At 34.1% G+C, this 21,430-nt stretch overlaps 2 protein-coding genes across 2 annotated transcripts in view; one reads left to right on the plus strand and one right to left on the minus strand.

Annotated features, from left to right (window-relative positions):
* Positions 1 to 10,035, plus strand: part of jus (EB domain-containing julius seizure protein) — a gene marked incomplete at its 5' end in the record, with an annotated part of 70,904 nt that extends 60,869 nt beyond the window's left edge. The window contains 2 exons of the mRNA XM_023162885.2: positions 3,223 to 3,395; positions 9,013 to 10,035. Of these exons, the coding sequence (XP_023018653.2) occupies positions 3,223 to 3,395; positions 9,013 to 9,170 (331 nt within the window). The remainder of the gene's footprint in view (positions 1 to 3,222; positions 3,396 to 9,012) is intronic.
* A 4,056-nt stretch (positions 10,036 to 14,091) lies between these two features.
* On the minus strand, positions 14,092 to 18,758 carry LOC111507556 (zinc finger protein 830). Its single transcript, XM_023162888.2, has 4 exons — positions 18,555 to 18,758; positions 17,975 to 18,416; positions 16,969 to 17,138; positions 14,092 to 14,333 (listed from the first exon to the last, which is right to left on the minus strand). Exons 1-4 carry the CDS (start codon positions 18,671 to 18,673, stop codon positions 14,198 to 14,200), a joined length of 867 nt encoding a protein of 288 aa, XP_023018656.2. The 5' UTR covers positions 18,674 to 18,758; the 3' UTR covers positions 14,092 to 14,197.
* Positions 18,759 to 21,430: the final 2,672 nt, after the last annotated feature.

A 21,430-nucleotide genomic window follows, 5' to 3' on the forward strand; every position in this document is an offset into this window, starting at 1 on the left:
GATTATTCCAAAAGTTTACCAGGAGACAATTTGATCCAGTGTCATTTTTGCAAGAAATGAGCACATACAAAGTCTGTGCGAGGTGTTGGTCTTACTTTCGTTTGTGTCAATTGCAACAGTGACAACGACGATTAAGTGTCTGAGATCTTATTGTTTTTTCTTATAAGATATATAACTTATATTGTTCTAACTGACTGAATGAGTTCATTATCCAAAGCCATAATCTCAAACAAATATATTGCACCATTCTTTTCTGCGGTCAGTCGTAGAAAAAGTATAGTATGCACCTTGAGGTTAAGGCCAATTACGTCCACTCGCACTTTGCTAATGCGTCGTGCTTACAATTTTTCGCTCGTGGGTAATTGGCTTCTTATTCTACTTGGTACGTAATATACTATTAAACAGGAAAACAAGTCAATAATAGACAATACAAAATATCAACTGGTCTGATGACAATGTACAAAAAATACGATTATTCAGTTTGATGATGTTGTGCACATATTAAAGAAATTATTTGTCTGTCCTAAGTCCCCTTTTTCGATAATTTGTTGATAAACTAATTTTATATTCAATTGATAATATTAAAAAAATGTTCACTAATGTTCATCACATCAAAACAATAAAAAAAAAAGAAAATCAACCATTTTCAATATTTTTTATCTAGTAGCACTGCACCAATACGTCGCGACGCGTCTCGTCGGCCTGTTCAATCGCGTGCTTGTCGTTACTCTATCATTTCTTTCTGCAATGAATAAGGCATTCTAAGACATTCATGTCAGTTCACTAGTTATTGACTTGTCATTTGAAATGATAGCTTAACGTAACAATATTTCATTCATTCAACTGAATTACCAGTATTGGAATGAGACATTCTTTTACTCTACAATCTAGACAAGGTGTTTCTATTCTATTAATGAAACCAGCAAAATAAACCTTATGACGTCAACAACAAAACAACTTAATCGTCACAACGATCTCATCAGTATTTCCAAAGCAACCACAAAAATGAAAAGATTGATTTTTTGTTCGGGATGAATCAACTTAACCAACCAAATGAAAAATAGGTATTGTACAATATACAAAATTATTCCCAATTTATCAATTCTTTCAAATACTATCAAAATGGGTGTTCTGTTCGGGAAACGTACCGCGCGCTTCGCCCATGGTGGATAAATTTGAGCCTATGGTCGTCTTTCTGAAGATAGACGACCATAGGCAACAACGTGTGTTCGCTGAACGGGCACTGGAGCAGTTGGTAACTAACCCTAATTTTCATCGAATAATCGTCTTCAGCGATGAGGCTCATTTCTGGATGAACGGGTCAAAATTTTCGAATTTGGGACGATACCAATCCACTAGGATGCTGTGTACGAAACTGCTACTTCCAACTGAAGGACGAATTCTTTACGCAAGATGAAGGGCTGCCAATGGGATCGCCACTTTCACCTGTTATAGCCAATTTATATATGGAGTGGTTTGAACCTTTGGCCTTTGAAGAAGCCCAGAAGAAGCCCCGAGTCTGGTTGAGGTACGTAGACACCTTCATAATATGGAACCATGGGAATGCAGAACTAGACACTTTCCTGAAACACATCAACAACGTAAGGCCTTCGATCACTTTCACAATGGAGAAGGAAATCCACAACGAATTGCCTTTCTTAGACGTATTGGTGAAGAGGACCGACACTAAATGGGAAACATCTGTATATCGAAAACCCACTCACACAGAACAGTATCTGAACCAGAAATCCAACCACCATTAATCGACTGAGAGAGGAATCATCAAGACTCTACTGGACCGTGCTTTTTGGGCTCTGTAATACAAAAGAAGGTCTCGAAAAGGAACTAAGCATCATGAAAAATGACCTTCAACGGAATGGTTACTCCAAAGTGATGGTAGAACAGACCTTAGCTAGGAGACAGCAAGAACTCCACAAGGAAGAGAAGCCGCTACAACCAGTACTTGTACTTCCGTACATCAGAGGATTATCGGAAAGGATAAGACGGATTGGGTCCAAGTATAACATCAGGACCTTCTTCAGATCTGGAAACACTATCCGTAGCAGCTTCACGAAAACCAGGCCACCAAACGCAGACTGCGATTCCAAGAATTACATTTAACGGATGCCCTGCTAGTGCGGAGAATCATACATCGGTGAAACTAAGAGGCCATTGAAAGTTCGCATTGCTGAGCACAAGAAAAACACACAGCGAGGAGAAACCAGCAAATCCGGAATAGCACAGCATGTTTGGACTCATCAACACAACATCAAGTGGGTTCAAGCTGAAATCATCCACAAAGAGGAACACTGGTTTAGGAGAAAACTCAAAGAAGCCGCGTATATGTTGTCCAACACCGCATTCAGTCAAGCTAGCGTAGAGATACGTAATATATGGAAACCTCTAATCAAGCAAAAAACGACCAATTCCCGCCAAACGGACATCTCCCGCCAAAACCAATGAAGCGGAAAGAGGGAAGAGGGGATAGGTGAAAGCACTCGAATGACCTATAAATAGTCAAATTTCGGAGGAATAAGTCCAGTTATCACCCGAAGACGATTGTGGATACTAACAATCGAACAATTGTGACAAAACGTGGTTTGAAATTTTTTAATTTAAATTTTTTCATTTTTTGTAAATAATATTTTTAATTTTTTCAATTTTTTCAGCTTTATTAATATTTCAATTTTTATTTGTTTGGTTGTTGTATGTTATTTTTTTGTAATTTCAGTTTTTTGTTTAATAAAACTGTTATTTTCGGTTAATCTTTTTGATTATTTTTCAATTTATATTATATTAGACAATGGAAGTCCGAACTGATGAAATACACCACGAAACATTGTCAACCATCTTCAAACAAAACGATTCTGTTATGAGGACACTATAAAATCAAAGGTTAATGGCTTACAAGTTGTCGGAGAATGTATAACCATCGAACGGACGATTGAGTACAGCTCTTCTCAAGTCCGCTTATTATTATTATAATCTCTATTGATTTTTTTATTTCGATAATTGTGACAAATCACAAATTAATTTCCAATTATTTAACTGTGCTATTTTGGCAGTTCAATGAACTGCTTTCGTGAAAATCTTCAGAAATTTTCAATCTCAACCGTTATGACATTCTAACATTTCTCAACATATTTTTCAAGTTTTTTCTTCAAACTAGTATTACTCTATATTCAAAATCATGAATACTCATTCTTCATGTATTTATTGTAGGGCCAGATGGAGGGAAAACAGAACCATATTCAACACACCAAATCCAAGGTTGATGAACGTGTCTCTACTTAAAGAAAACAAACACCCCGATCGAAGAGGATCCAGGACGAGTCGTGGTCCAAGCAGACAACCAAGCATGGTTTCTTTGAGAGCTCAGTCTCCCAATTCACAAGGTATAAGTTAAAGACGCCAGTTACTGTAAATGAACTCGGAGCAGTTGAAACAGTCTGTTGAAATTATGAGTACTGGGATAAATTTTGCTTCTATCTTCCATCTTGAATGATCTTTACCATATCAGGTATCAACCGAAATTCCACAATGGTGGATTAAAATTCATTCTATATTACCAATATATCTCAACGTTATTTCAAACTACAGTTGTATCTATTAATGAAATTCACACAAACACAAGTTCATTCACAACTATCAATTTAAATTTCAAAATAGTTAGGCACCAATCTATCTAAAGACAACACAAAACGAAAAATCAACTTTCAAAATCATTCAATACATTGAACGAAACCAACGCAATAACAACTTTTCTCCATCAAGCTTGTCGTAACAGTTTGAGAAGTACTTGATATTATTGAAAGGTAATAATTCGAATTGTACGATGTAAAGGACAATGTTAATGTCCATGAAATGCTCAAAGCAACTAATCTCCAAGGATCACTAAATATATACAGATATATAATATGTAATGAAATTGTAACATGAGTTCATGGAAACCGGCAACTTTAATAATAGAAATCATGTCCGTCCAGAAACTGTCAATAAAGAATGCATTGATGTTGCGGTTCGAGGCCATGTTGCCTTGATGGAAAATAAGCAGTGTTTGACTACGAGTAAGTTGTCCCAAGCATCAGGAGTGAGTCATACAAGCATTTTCAGAATGCTTCATCGACACAAAACCCTCCATAATTTCGGAACGAGTCCACCGTAATCTAGCTTTGTTGTATACCGTAAATGTACCTTCTATCTGAATAGGCAAGTGAATCGTCGAAATTCGCTATACTGGAGTAATTCAAGCCCCAATACGCCACATGCACACTCAATATTTCCAGGAACTAATGGTTTGGACAGGAATTTTGTGTAACCATATTATAGGATCATTCTTTCTAGAAACAAACAAACAGAATATGCCAAGCATTAACTAGACTATCGAGTTCAATCCCCTATTGCGAAGTGAAGTAGTTTTTCAACAAAAAGGGAATCTTTCTCATTGCGGTGACCACTTTCCGATTGAAGCATTGGTCGGAGAGGTTCCATAGAGTAGCCCTCCAGATCGCCCGATTTGACTCCACTGGATTTTTTATGAGACTCAAAAAACTACGAGATGCAGCCAAGCCCTCTAAATAATTTTCGGGAAGAAATTACCAGGTGGTCTAGGTCGCTAATACCTGATATTCTTCAGAACAAAATCATTTCATTTTTTCTAACATTGCTTACTGCTGTAATGTCAAAAATGTTACGGATATGGAAACTGAAAATTGAAAGAACTTTCAAATAAGGTGTCACTCGACTATTTTTCCTTTTTAAAATGTTCAAGGTGCGAGTTGTTATGGGGTGGGGATGGATAGCAAGGGGTTGATCGTTACGTGGAAATGTGTCCCTTTGAAAACGTGAATTGACATTTTTCACGATTTATTTTAAAGTCTTATCATTCGAGGTGGCTCGTTTTAACTAGAATGAAAACGAAATGAAACGAAACACGGGTTAGATGAAGACAAGTAGACAATGTGCCACACCGAAAACGGAACAGTTTGAATATTTTCATAACATATTTGTTTAGAAAAAAAAATGCAAAAACAGATCGATTTTCAATTCAAGGGAGACATATTTCGATCATAACCTCAACTACCGTACCTCCGCCCCCTTATTGACCATCACCCCTGAAATTTGAGTAGGAAAAGTATTATCTGTGTTACTAAAAGAACCCTGCTAACATGAATGAAAATGAATTTACATATAGTATGAATAGTACTGAATCACAAACATTAAATTTATCATCTCCCCCTTAACCTTTCAGCATTATATATATATATATATATATATATATATATATATATATATATATATATATATATATATATATATATATATATATATATATATATATATATATATATATATATATATATATATATATACTGAGGGTGTAACATAAGTACGTTAAAATATTCAAGTGACGTATTCCTGAGACAATTTTAAGAAAAAAAATTTATATAAACTTGTGTCCAAAAATACTTCGTTTCGGAGATACGGGGTGTTGGAATTGAATTTTTTTGTTCGCTTTTTGAAAATAACTCTTGCAAAAAATAAGTTATTTGCACGAAATTCGGTATCCGGGGTTTTTTGACCTGGAAAATCATAATTTCGTATTAATTTTCAAATTAAATTTGGCTATAAAGTAATATGCATCGATATAGAAAATTGTAAATATCTAGAAAACGATCACCTTCAGCATTGTTGAGGAAGTGTACCTTTTTTACTTGGAAAAGGTGTGGGAATTAGGTTTTTTCATGAAAAGTACCAAAAGTTTATTGTCAAAAAAGTTAGGGCAATTTGAAATAAATAATGACGGCGTACGCAGCGCCCTCTAGATGTTACATGAAAATTAATACGAAATTATGGTTTCCCACGTCAAAAAAAAACGCCGGGTACCGAATTTCGTGCAAATAACTTATTTTTTGCAAGAGTTATTTTCAAAAAGCAAACAAAAAAAATCAATTTCAACACCCCGTATCTCGGAAACGAAGCATTTTCGGACACAAGTTCATATAGACTTTTTTCTTAAAATTGTCTCAGGAATACGTCACTTTAATATTTTAACGTACTTATGTTACACCCTGTATATATATATATATATATATATGACATGTAGGTAACTATTCATTCTTTCGGTAATAGAGTAATAGGGGAGCAGTTTCAATGATTTAGTCAATTCATAATTAAATTTAATTTTACTGTGGATATTCTTTTTGCCATTTCATATTGGTGTTCCTGTCAATCTTGGCAGGAATCGGGATTCGCTGTTTGGCATAGTTATCTTCATTTGCATAACATACCTAAGAAAAGAAAGCAACTCTTTGTGAATTCTTGATTAAGATGTTAGCTTATTGTCCAATACAATTTATCAAATCTGTACAAATCATCAGTAACCAATAAATGGCTTAATGATGCTTTCGTGTCTAACAATCAATGTTGTGTTGTCCTTTGTTCGACTCTCATGATTATATTGTCTTACGTTATTTTTCTGCTCTCTGATGCATTCACAGAAGGTTAATATCGATGTTTACAATTCTGCACTATAAAAATTCCAGAGCCACTGCTTCACAGCTTAGATTGTCTTGATATAAAAAATTCAGTTTTTTAAAAAAGTTCAATTGTCCTTTAAAAACTCTTGCACCCTTTACTTTGAAACAAATGTTTAACAAACAAAACGTTTCAGTTATACAGAAAAGGTGTACCTTCCTTGACAAAGAGGATTGTTTTGAAAACACCTCATACCCCATCTTTAGGTCGATAGAAAAACAAATCATAAACGCCTTCCTGATCAGGAGGTTATACCCAATATCAAAGAATACAAAGCCCACCAATATGTTTATAAGCAAACTCGCAGTAGCTAATCCACAGAAGGAAAAAGTTGTCCTTGGGAAATCTGATTGCTGGTTGTCGATAACTTGATGACAAAGCTGTACAAGCTAATCTGAACTTGGAGTTCAAAGGAATGAAGCAATATAGTGCTGATTCTATTTATCAAGAACTTCGTCTGAATTTTTTGAATAGTTCAATTCTTGTCTGTGATAATGTAGCTAACTTGAAACAATCACATCAATAACATTTTTTCCAAAACTATAGTGGCACTTTGAATATGCTTAATTACCATGATCCTAAAGAATAACCTTTTGAGTATTTTTAGGGCCATCCGCGCAGGTATATTCACGCGTGAAATGACTTGGAAAGTTTCTCCCACCGTTGTTCTAGAGTCAACGTTGGATCTTCTACCATAACATGTGTATAGTCTATATGAAGTCAATCCGAACAATTTACTGGCTGATACCATATAAACCCTCTCACATAAAAATAATGATCAGACTTCGTATGAGTTTCTTACCTCTCACTCAGAGTATGCCAGCCGTATCTAGTCGAACAAATAATATTGCATGGATACACAACCGAAACATGATGGTCAAAAACTGGTGGGTCCACTGTAAACACATCTGTTTGCATTTGCTGAGGGATTATCAGTGTTGTGGCTTGGGTTAGAATTTATAAGATTAGTTTATTTTGCGTTGGCTTGCATTGGAGTCAATCGTGTTTTTCTGCTGTAAGAAAAACTGAGAAAATATAATCGATCTCCAACATATTGTGATTCCATACTAGAAAATATACAAACGGTTATCAATGAAGTAAACGACAATGGTGAATGGATAAAATATGTCCAGCATGTCATATAAAAATAAGAATGAATATATTACATTTCACCTTCCATTGACACCATTATTATAACCCCAAATTCAGATTCAAGCTCTGAAAATTCAGATAATGAATCTTAAAGTTTCATTTAACTCTCATGTAAGTACAAACTGTTTTTTTTGGCATTACTCTTTACTACTAATAAAAAAATCCGTGTGGGTTTATGATAAAAAAAATTAAATTTTTTAAAAAATTATACCACGCCGCCCGTGCCTTACAAAGAAACTGTCGACGTTCGGTAACTATTTAGTTTTCATGCAATTCGAATTGACTTCGTACACACTATAAATGAAAGGAACAAAATTTAGTCACAAAAGGTTAAGTGACAGAGCGCTTGCGATTATGCATGCTTCTCATCTCTCGAACGCTAAAATGTTTGGTTAATGTACACACATCCAAAACACCACAAAACAAAAATGAATCATGCAGTACCTAACTTATCAACAACTACTCGTAGAGTTAAAATCATGGTGCTAACCGCGAAAAATTAATTCATTGACACTATCAAATCGTCGAGTTGATACGAAGATGATGAACTCGGCTAAAAAATCTTGAAAGAATCAGTTTTCAATGAAAATTCCAAAAAGAATGTTAGCTGAGACAAGAGGCTAGTAGCTTTTGGGGAAATTTGAGACTACTCGACATACTTTTAATGCAATTAGTTCAAGAAAAATATCCAAAAAAGTTTTGTGGGTATTATATGTATTATGCATAATATTATGCATAAATGTGCATACAAGTAATCAGATATCAAGACAATATCTATGCACGCAAACGATAATATAAAATCAAGAAACTGATTTAGAAAATCACAATTTTAGTATAACTTCATCATTATCAAGTTTGGAATGTTTCCTATTACAAACTATTAAGGATAAACTGCCAACGTAATAACAATGATTATATCAAGACAATCTAAAATAATAGGTGCTTTCCCAATAAACAAGGCAATGTTGCTAAGCTTTTCATACACACTGTAAACGCTGATGCTTTAGTTGTTTATTCTCGTATAGTCCTAAATATCATATCATCAGTATTATTATTCTTTACAATTCAAGAAAACTTAAGCATTTGCTCAAAAAGATGAGGTATGTTTGACTAAAACTGTTCAAATAAGGATATTTTCCAAATATCAATTTCAGTCTTATTGTGTCCGGTATAGTCGAAATCCGCAGATGAGATCTGGTTTTCTGCAATTAATCCTATAGAGAATAATGTCAAAGATGCCTAGTCTATAACAAGAATGACAACTTTTCGTAGATTAGTTCAAATTTTACTCTGCACCTCTCTTTTACAACAACCCTACCACAGGGCGTTTGTTTCTAGGATCACGCAGAGGATCAAGAGGCAGCAGCAATATCTCTGCAGCGTCTACTAGATCCAACAAAAGTCCGCCGCAAGCCCTCAATTCAGCAGCGACACCTATGTTGGAAAGCGTAACCGTCGAAATCCAAGAGCCCAAAGCTTAAACTCAGCTTGAAGGCAATTTATTCACTTTTCTTCTGGAAACTTGAGTATGTCGCGATGCCTCACATTCTACAATCCACTTACCTCGGTAGTAAAGTGATGATAGGGACCATACAGTAACGTTTTTGTCCAGCCATCACGTCTTGTAACATAACTCTGTATATTTTTTTTAGTTTTCCATTATTTATCCAAAGTTTACAATAAGAATCGTACAAATATTCTTGTAGTACAGTTCGTTTTTCTCCATGTGCACAAATTTGAGAGATACTAGCACCAAATTTTTATGTAGAATCTGATTCTATAAATATTTATCTGCTTTACTTAATCTCTATACAAATTAAGTTTGGTGGTAACAAAAATACTGGGAAAATTTTGTGATACTACCAAATAAAAGCTGTGATTGTATGTTGGTAGCTTAGTCGAGGACTGGACAGGACAGAAAGTGCTGGGAAAACTTTTTGCCCAGTTCAGTTCATATGCAGATAGATACGTCTCTGATGGAGGTATATCTTTCTGCCCAAGTCATCGAAACATAACTTGTACAAAAGAAAGCAAAGCTACGTTCACGAACATACAAAATACAGTTGCTCATTTCATTAATCTACTAATCTAGTGTTAGATACTTTCAATATTAAACTAGAATTTAAACCTTAGATGTTCACACGAATAACTTCAATAGGGATACTCATTATAGGGAAAATGACACGAGCTTAGCTCTGCTTGCAGAATTTACGAGTTTACTGAAATATTGTGTGTTTGATATGAAGCAAACATTTATACTATATTGCTTATACCTTTATACTCTTGTACTGTAAACTTGTGTTTTCACTTACTTGCCAACAACTTTTAATAAAATGCTACTGAATTTTGATGCCTTTCATTTGTCTTGAAAAAAATTCTTCATAATTTTTCTCTATTGTAATAACACAGCTCAATTTCATAAACCTTAAGCGATGATACCTAGGGAGTGAAGAATGAGAATTGAGGAGAAGATTTTATTTTTAGTCTGTTTGAGAGCTGTCTGAGAAGTCAATTTCTTTCGAGTCTCTGGAAAATAATACTATCTACTTGGGATTCCAACAATCGTGTTCCCTGTACCTTGTTCTCTCTGTTATAATAATAATTTTCATGCCTTGTTCAAAGCTCAGATAAATTGGAGGGCATGATTAAACAAGAGACACAGGCATGTTCGAGATTTGTGCAGAAGTAGTCGATCATCGTAGCTGAGTACTGGGATATACGAGTTGGTGAATTGATATAATTGACTAGGCCAAAAGAGTTGAAGATATTTTTTAGTCTTTGAATACAGATTGTGGATTCCTCTTTGTAGTCGATATTGAAATCCCCAACTAGAATAATGTCAGCGTTTAATTGAAATTTTGATAGGAGATCTGTTTTAAAAAATCTGTTTTTCCGTTAATCAGCTGTCGCCCCCATGCGAGCTAAGGACTAACGAGGTCTTACCTTTTAACGTGTGATTCCTAACACGGTTGCAGAATCATCCCCGCTTCAACCAGATAATTCTCTCGAGAAAAATATCTAGTCGAGGCGAGAATCGAACCCACGATCTTCCGATCGTGAGTCGGGCGCACTACCACCACGGCCAATTCCAATTTATCTAGAAATATATGTATATATACTATAGATATTTCAAATTGTTTTTCTCTTCTCGTATATAACAATATTCCTCTGCTATAACAAATGACATTTCCTGTAATGAATAATGAGCAAATATGGCTGTGCCACCATGTATATAATTGGTTCTACAGTAGTTGGACAGAAGATGGTACCTCGGAATATGGAGAAGTTCATCAGGCTTCAGCCAATGCTCTGTCAGAAGGATTAATTGTAGAAAAGCTTGCTGTTCAAGTAAGATGTGAAGTTCATCGGTTTTGTTGCGAACGGATTGTGTGTTGAGGAAAAGAATTGATATCATGATGTTATCTTTGGAAATCTGGTTTTCAATAAAAAATCTTCACTTTTCTCATCATCAATATTATCGGATTTGTGGTTCGGATTTTTCTTCATCACTTTTTGTATAAGAACTAACATGGGTCAAGTCCTTTTCAAACGCGTTAATTTCATCATGTTCACCGTTCACATGTTAGTCCTTCCAGCAAGCTCAAAATAGCTTTTCCTGAGAAAAACTTGGCCCCATTCGTCAGGTGGATTCCATCTCTACTATAATTGCTCCTTCGTAGTGTGTTATTGCAATCCAGGAAGGATATAAGGTTATTATTTTGGAAGTGAAGTTTCTTGCGGATGAGAAGATTATTTTCATAAATTAGTTGATTCATATTCACCTCGAATATATAAGGTTCCGAGCTGATAATGGTGTGAGTGTTGTTGAGTTTGGAATTAACTAAGTCCAGTGAATTCGTGGAGAGACTTTTTGGCCATATTAATACATCATTCTTAGTAGTAAACTCCCTTGCAAAGTTGATAGCAGTATATACTAAGTTTTACAATGGATAGGATGGAATATTTTTCTGTTTGTTTAGATAAAGTGTCCCCCAAGCCTTTACCGTGAGCGGACGATACAATTAACATTTTTTTCTTTGTGACTGAATTAGCTGGGATAGCAGAGCATGTTTGAACCCATCAACATAATATCGAGTGGTCCCAAGCTGATATCATACACAGGGAGGAACATTGATTAAGGAGAAAATTCAAAGAAGCCTCATACATGTTGTCCAACAATGTATTCAGCCTAGCATAGAGATACGCAACATATAGAGAACCATAATGAAGGGAAAAATGGATAACTCCCGCCAAACAGTCATCTCCCACTAAACCGGTAAAGCGGAAAAAAGAAAGTGGAGATAAGTGGAAGTACTTGAATGACCCATAGATAGTCATCTCTCGGAGAAATTAGTCCAGTCATCGCCCAAAGACGATTGTGGATACTAACAATCGAAACGTCGGGAAGTAACTTGACTTGGAATCTCCCAACTTTTCATTTTTATTATTACATTTTTTGAATAGATATGGAGAAGTGGAAAGCTGAAGTATGCAAGTATGCATTTTATAATGCAATTCCATAAATATTTATATTGCATTACTTGCAAACCTCAAGTGTGGGAGTTAACATAAACCCTCTCAGAATCCAAAGCATTATTGAAGATTTCAACTATATTGTTAATTTTTATAAAATAAATGAAAGAATTTCTTTTCTTTTTTTCTACTTCTACTTCACCCTTTAACAGATTTTAATAACTGCCATTGTGATACTTAACAAAAAATATCATTTTATTCATAACGATTGGGGTCGGTCACTCCGTTTTTCGGTATCAATACTTATTCAACAGGGTAAGCGTTGAATTTAAGTTATGATTGTTGATCCTTGACGGCATCATTATATTTCGTTCGTGCTAGACTAAACAAACGTATCCTGTTGATAAGTTATAATACTGGGGATGCAAAAAAATGCAAGCTACGAGTTTGCATTTCAGCTTCGCGGATAGGAAGTTCGGCCATACCTGAATAGGTGGACCCGAAAATGTATTTAAAATGAAAACTGACCGATGACTTCAATGAAAGGAAGATATAGGTCTTGAGTAGGAAGGGTTATGGAAAAATTCAGGAATATTAAACAAAGATCAGACCAATCAGGGGACGGTACAAGGGAGGAGTGTTGGGAACAGTTTTTCGGACTTGGGAATACTAATTAGTCGGTTAATTGGGCGAGTGGCGATCGGACAGTTACGGAAGAGGATCGCGAAACGGTCGAAAAAGTCAGTTGCGAAAGAGGGTTGCGAAAAGGGATATTGCGAAAGGAGATTTTGCTTTAGAGCAGTTGCGAAAAGATTACTTTGCGGTCGAGAGGTAATTTGGGAGAGTCGCGAAAGGTAGTTGTGAAAGTCAGTTGCAGAAGAGGGTCGCGAAAAAGGGACTTTCCGCAAAGGGATTTTGCGATAGTGGAATTATGGTAAATTGCTGGCAGTGAGTTAATTGTGGTGTTGCGTTTGGTGGCACTTACAACGGATGTGTATTTCACACGGATACCGTACCAAAGAGGGAGAACAGAACTCAGTATAGTATCGTTTTGGATTATTTTTGGATTTGGATTTTTTTACTAACACCCATGTCGGTATAGAGAGAGAGGATGTCATTTTGAGTTTGAAATAATTGTCTTATTGTTGGTGCGTCTAGGGGACGATATAAGAAGGGCAATAAATTACACTACATTCCTTTCATATGTGTAAATATATCAGCAATTAGTACACACGGGTTTGAAGCCAGGCAATTTAAAATAATCATTTCAGAATTTCTGCAAAACTTGAATAGAGTAATTAAGGTTTTCGTGTAAGTTGGAATTCTACCTTACGAGAGAATATATAACATTTCACAAGTTAATAAAGAGATAATTTCTGTTTGACAATCAGCTATTTGAGACGTGCTTTCTTGTAAAATTTTGATCTTACTTTTTGAACATTTTTGTTTATTGTTTTGTTGGACTTTCATGTTATATTTTAACACAGTGATTTGTAATGTAATATAAGCCTAATCTGAAGCTTCTTGTTGTTTTTAATGGCTCACTACTCGAGTAAGTCCTGCACCATTTCAGGATAGTTGAAAGGCCTTTAGCCTTTATTGGTCTCCTGCCTCGTTCCGAAGTGGAACTTAGAAGTAAAACCAACTCAAAAAGGTGTAGTTAGGTTTCAAAAAGACCCGTCCTCGTACGTTCAGAAAGAACCCTACAGCTTCTTCGGACCTGCCTTGATATTCAAAATTTGATGTGGAGAAATCTGCATCTGGTGACAGCCGCTGCCAAATTAATTAAAAAAAAATGAATCAGATGTGAGCATTTATTACTCAAAAAAACGGTCGGTATATTCAATGATAATAATATATAGAATCATATATGAATACAATACATATACCGTTCTATTACCAGATACAGGGGCATACACAACACGAATATAAAAATAACAGCTGATTTATTATACAAAATGACAAGTTTTGATACCTCTTATTAGGTTTTTCTTTTTTTATGAGAACGATAAACAACTACTCCTCACATGTTCAGTTAGGAATGTTTACTTCTCCAATCAAAGTCTTCACTTATATCATCATCATCATCACTTTCACTTTCACTTTCATTTGTACTTTTCGGTTTGATATGTAACCTGAATTCGTCCTTCTCCTTTTTCCAATCCAATACCCTGTAACAGAAAAAATAATGAAATGTGATCAAATTTGCATGTTTTTTATTATATGAGAAATGACTCAAAATGTCTCAAGATAATTTTGACTCTAGCTTATTAATAAACATCTGGGAAACATCTAAAAACATTACATTTTTTCAATTAATGGAATATGTAAAAACATTATACCTTACTGTTTGTATCAGTTATGTATTAGTTACAAAGTCTGTTCTACCTATCTGTTACCATACTCAAATACAGTCTGTCATTTTGTATGGTAATCTAGCCTGGGGTTGCTCACATGGATGTTAAAAAATCTTTGTACTTGAAAAGGGGTGATTCAATGCACTTTTTCATTAAAAAATCAGCCGTAAAGAATTATTTCAGATTGCTAGGTATTCTAAATGAGGTGAATATTCAAATTTCGGGGGCTACATTCGATTAGCGATTTTTTTTATGTTGAGTATATTCTCACAATTTAGTTTGTTGGTGAGAGGCATAACAGTTAGACATGTTTTGCGTGCTCGACGATTTCCTGCTATCGAAAAAAATAGATCGAAGGATTATCTTGAAGTTATACGCCGCTTGCGAGAAGCAATACGAACAAAAAGTTCCGTACTGAGGACAAGTAACACCATAAACATGCCTCAGGCACCATATTTAGCAGACTTGGCCCCCTGTGACTTTTTCCTATTCCCGAGATTGAAGAGAAGGGCGTTGGATTATATCCAACAGGTGTCAGTGCAGGAATCTTCACAAAAGTATTTCCTGCATATGCTGTTGGCGATACAACTGCTGGAATTGATTTTCAATTATAGTAACGGGCACATTTGCCGACCATTTTCGGGTTACTTGGCCTCTCGTCAGTGCAAGGTAGTGTCCATCATCAACCTAAAGTTGATGAATAAACAAGGTTCTAACCAACCGCATATCCAAAATTTGCCCAATTCCTCGTATAAGGAAAGAAACCTTTACATATATTCAGTCTCGACTCACCTACACTGTAGGTGAATGGAATAACACTGACAGAAAACAACTATTCCCCTGGCTAATACCACGAAGGACGTTTTCTGATAGGTGACAGTCCATTAACCTACAGTGTAGGAAAGTCGAGACTGGCCTGAACAAATTATTCTTTCAGTTAATTTGATTTACAGGCAGTTTTCAAGTATGCCCACCGAATAAATGTGAATATTTCTTTCCTTATACGAGGAAATGGGCTAATTTTAGATATGCCGTTGGTTAGTACTTTGTTTACCAGATGAAGCGGTAACAAATTTGTTGTTTGTCATTCACTTCAGCTTGGTTAGAGGAATAATAATAAATATCTTCATTTCAACTAGGCATCCTAATATACAAAAACATTTTTAAAATTGGATGGACAGTCACAGGAATGATACTCTGAACGAAATTTGTTTTTTAATTATGGAATATCATCAACTTTAGGTTGATTAATATGAATTTTTTAAACCTTGACTTACTAATATTAGATCTTGAAATTTTGACTTACTAATTTTAATTATAACTTATTGAAAATATTTGAATCAATTTTCACAAATTGATTACAAAAAAAACCCCATCCAACTATGGGTTAGCTATACCCTCATCTGTTATTATTTATAATATGAACATTTCAATAATGTTTGATTTCTGCTGAATGGGGAATGTTTCTCCTGACGAAAATCAAGTAGTTTTCATAAAAGAGTTCTAAAACAACGCATTTTAAACTTATCATTTCAACCTTTTTCTTTAAAAAATTATTTAAATACTTAAAAAAGAGGAATGAAATGATGCATTCAACATTTGAAGGGATTCGTTTCTATTTCACCATTTGGCAACTTCGGTTATAGCTAATAAAGGACAATGAATCTGTTACCTGTATGAGACAAACAAAGATGACATATTTCAGAGGCGTGCTGTTCTGTTTACTTATGTTCCGAGTTCCGAGACATTCTGTGACATATGACATTTTGTGCATCTAACCTATCTTCCTCTACTTATGATGCACTGTTTGGAACCTTTGGTGTAGTAATAAATATTACTGGAGTTTTTCCCAATACCAAATCGTTATTTTTAACACCTCGACACGTGTTTCGATCACCAAGTGATCATCTTCAAAGAGGAAGATTAAAACAGTTTTACTCTCAACACCAAATCGTTATTTTTAACTCCAGTAATATTTATCTTCCTCTATATAAATAAATAACAAAACAACTCTTGATTATGTGGCTTGTGGAGGTGGTATTGAACTATAATTTATATTTTGCCTCAATTGTTGATTTATAAAGATAATTTTCCTTTTTTAAAGTAGAATATCTAGGTACGTATAAATTATGTCAACTTGATATATGTATTATATGCAAGGTGAAATATTTTTAGGAATGGCAGTCATAGTTCTAGGCGCTGTTGCCAATATGTGAATTAGAAACAAATCCCTTTAAAAATTAAAACCCAACATTTGAAACATCAATTTGAATACTTTTCGAAGTGAATTTGAAAAACTCATGAATTGAACTCAACTTTATTTTGTTCAAACTTGCATTTGCTGTAATAACCCAAATTGAGGAACATTTCCCATTGTGTAATATTTCTTTTTTTTTTGAAGAATGAATCGTTTTCAGTATTTTGAACCTTCATTCAAACTAATACTGACCTGGCGAAGTTTTGCATCTGTTCTTCAATTTCGTGAATTTGTCTCTCTGTGGTAGCTTCAGTTTGATCTTCAGCAATTATAGCGTTACTCTCGCTATCTGCATCCTTTATAGCACGGACAAATTTTTCCCATTCTTCTTCTATGGGATCTCTATATTCTTGGTTTCTGGCCTAAAAATATGCAGTATTAGTTTTCTTTTTTTATAATACATGACAGTATGAAAACCCTTAAGAAATGTATTGTATAGCAAAACACATGTTAAGGTTTTGTAAACTATCCAGTGAAAATCTCAAGATAAAGTGTTACTTGAATAAGTTATGGAATTTAATCAAGTATAGGCCAATTCCATCACATGTTATTTTATTTTATTTAGTTCAACCACCTTCTTTAATTGTATTTTGTGACAAGTTTAAAAGCTGAATCTTTGTTATGAACTAAATCAAATTGGAATTGAAATGAAGTATTGTACTGAACCAAGGTTTTCCTCAAGGCAATATCCTCGGCCTGATGAAGAATATTGAATTATCTTTCATGACCCTGCAAATATGGTTCAAAAATAATTAATTGGTTGGAATACTTGAAGAACTGTTCATATAAAGTACTGGAACATAAACACTCAACATAAGAAATATCATTAAGTTATGATGTTCACTAGTTTACCTCCACAATAATAGTTTCTAGACAATTTGGTTGAATTAATGCCCAAATTATATTTATTTTTACTGCTTCTAAAAACATATCATCTCAATGATCGTTTGCCTTCACAACTAAAAATCCTTTGATAGAATTCATGTTTCAAGAATTGCTCCCAATAGTGTTTTGTATCTACAGTTATGATATATTTTGATTCCCTACCTCAATTTGTTTCAATATTGGGCTTATTTTGAACATTTTGACTTTTAAAACCACAGAATCGTCTTGGAATAAAGTTTTATCTCTGTATCTATAGTAATAGCAGCTATCAAGTTTCAGAACATTACAACAAATGATTAAAAAGAAAAAATACCTTTGCATCTAGTTTTGGATCATCGAAAAATCCTTCGGGTAGAGGATCTTTATTTTCAGGAACAACATCACTCTCTGTTGGATTCCCATCCTTTTTCTTGAAGGGACTGGTACGATTTGAGTTCTTTGAGTCGAAGAAGTCATCGGGTAACTTGTTTTCTTCAGCTTCTAAACCATTTGTACTCCCAACTAGTGACTGTGTTGATGTGTCTGATGTACTGTTTTTCAGAATGCTTTTGAATTTTTTCGTAGGAACGTCAGGAAGCGGAGGTGTTAAAGGTCTTTTGAGTGGCGTTGTGAAATTGTTGGTTCTTTCTTTTAGCTTTTTTGCAATCTCCACATTTTGTTTATGTTGTTTGGCATTTATGTGTATGGTCCAAACTGCTTCACTTCTCACAACAGATTTACAGAGTATACAGGTCAGTTGGCCCTGATCATTATATGTACTAAGTGTTAAGGAAAATAAGCGATCTAGCTAAAGTGACATGATATTCAGAATACTTATATCTGAATAAATTGAAAAATGAATATAGGAAAATCTGAAACAAAAATAACAAAATAATAAAATATAAAAAGGATATTTTGCTAGGGGTGACTCGATTTTCTTCACATCTTTAGCTTTAGTTTTATGTTCATTCATAAACTTGCGAAGTTCTGATTGTGATAACTTCTTTTTCGCATTCTTGAAAGTAGCTGACATCCTCAAAACTATATAAATTTAAAATTACGTATCACAGATCACTACACAGGAAAAACGTCAAAACAAACATAACCTAATTTTCTTCTCGCCAAATTCTTCTTCTTTCGTTATTTGATTTTGAGGCTTAAGTGTCTTTCATTTCGATAAACTCTCAATAAAAAGAAAACGCACGAATTTCCAACCCTTGAAATTTGGCTACTCTTTGCATTTGTCATTTGTGTCAGTTGTCATATTGATTGCTCACGTCGTTAACATGTTAGGAATTACACGTTAAAAGGTAAGACCTCGTTAGTCCTTAGCTCGCACAAGTTTCTCCAACTTCTGAGAGTTGTCGTTCGTATGGGGGCGACAGCTGATTAAAGGAAAAACAGATATTTTTTTTAAAAACAGATGTTGAGAATACTAAAAGGAAATAAATGCAATGAAAACAACAAATAAAAATAAACAATTGACGATATAAATTTTTACACAAATGACACAGATTAGCCAACTCACTCAGAATAAAGTACATGTGAAGCAAACTCCCTATTGATATGGACGATAAAATGAATATTTTTTAAACAACAAATGAAACTGTAAAATCAATAATACGAATATCATCTGTAGATGTAAGCAAACACTAACGACAAAAATATAGGGTAGCCAATATAAAAAAATAGGTCTGCTCCAAACGAAACCCTTTGCAGATATGGTATATAAACTAAACTTTGAGTTTGACTAAAATAGATAATACGGCTTGACGAATTTGATTTGGCAAAACAGAAACTACCTGTAACAAAATGTTCATTTTTCTGCTCTCATTATGGGTCAAAAACGGACACAGAAAAATGAATCACATGATATCTTTGACGTTTTTCGTAGCAAAAGAGTACCTAACACTTCATTGTGGAGGTCTCAAAAATATAACTTTCTATAAAGATTCTCGAGAGAAATGAAGTAAAGTGATATTTAAAAAATGCATGAAACGTACCGGGATTGGTGAAAAATTTCAATTCTTCAATTCTTTATCAAAAAAATGAGCAATTTTTGTTTTTTGTTTTTCAACATATCAAGTTATTCAATCTTTTCCTAAATTATGTCATAGTGCTACCATATCGAATTTGGAACGAATGGATTTTACGCCGTTATTTTAGGTATAAATGACGTTTGTGATATATTTTCAAGAAAAAATTCATATCTTATCAAATGGGCTAAAATATATATGTATAGAGTTTCATTCGGAATTTTTGACTCAGTTTCATTTCCGGTTACACCGGTATAAATTTGCATTCATTTCATCAGTAAAAATATTGCTTTCAATGAACTTCCCTTTCATTTCAAATATCAAATTTTTCACTTCACAAGCAAATGAATGGCACCATGTATAATGATTTCGTAGTCACATGGTATAGTAGTATCATCCTCATTATATCTGAAATATGATATTTCAGTATCAAACAGATACTATCCCATTTTTCACAACTACGTTTATGTAAACCTGAAAAGACAATTATTACTATTCAACTTTGTTGTCTTGAGGTAACTTGAAAAGGCGTTATTTTGTATAAAATGAGAAATCATCTCTCGGTCTTGTGGGCATTTGATTTCGAGACTTTTTCAATTTTTTTCGACACTCATCCATCACGACTGGCATATGTCTAGATGGTTGATCCATGTAATTACTACCCAACTACCACAACGTCTCTGTTATTTTTAGGTTTGGCACTGTCAACGATCGATTCGCTGTAATTCATATCATCAATTTTTGCGATATGCTCTCATCTGACTACTACATATTCTACATTGTTAATAATTCTTTTCCTCTCCAAAGTTCTTTTTGCTCCGTTTTCCCCAATTCTGGGGCTAATCTATTTGGCTTTCGTCTGTCAATACATTCCAGTAATCTATTATTACTGCAAATACTTGTTAACATTTATCTCAACACAACATCATGAATAGCACAATATATCAAATTCTTTCCGTTAATTAATCCACCTTCAAAATGCGTAGCAAACACCGATATACACACTGTCCACAGTTATAAATGAAGTGGATGTGATTTTATGTTCCATAATCCAAAAAACACGATTCTAAAGCTCTAAAATTGTTCTAAATTTTATTTTAACACCATATTTCACATTTACACCACAATGATCACAAAATGGTTTAATGTTTCATAAAGAATCAATGTCATACATAACTTCCCAGTGATATTTATTATTCAATGTAATCACGGATGAAGTCAATTACTTTGCTCTGGACGATGTAAATCAATTATATATTATCAACATCTACCATGTTATTTCATATTGTAGACGACACAAAATAATTTCCTCTACTTTAGAAGATATCTAGCATCTAGCAAATATTAATGCAAAATCAGAGAGACATTTGCGGCCTTCCTCGGGAGAATATCTCTGATAAATGTCATGTCAAAGTTTATATGATAATGTGATATAGTAAGCCAATAACAAATTTTCTTGGGCTACAAATCGTAAATACCTAACTCAATTTATCTCAATTGCTTTTTTTGAATCCAATGTTGTGTACCTGTGTTTTTTATTTTCTTAAATTATTTCTTCATAAAGTTTTCAATGTATAATTGTATTGACATAGACGATAAAACGTTACCATTTCAAACAATAAAGCTAATCTATCTATCACTCAGATGTCGATGTCAAAGTTTTGTTGATTGAGCATTACTACTTATTGAAAAACAGTTTTTCTACACCGGGTCATAAGTACTGTCTCTTGATGCGAGTTCCACTAATTAATTTG

Source organism: Leptinotarsa decemlineata, unplaced genomic scaffold (assembly GCF_025532065.1).
Source record: "Leptinotarsa decemlineata unplaced genomic scaffold, Ldec_3_MD MMD2_tig00000026_RagTag_RagTag, whole genome shotgun sequence".
Classification (NCBI taxonomy): domain Eukaryota; kingdom Metazoa; phylum Arthropoda; class Insecta; order Coleoptera; family Chrysomelidae; genus Leptinotarsa; species Leptinotarsa decemlineata.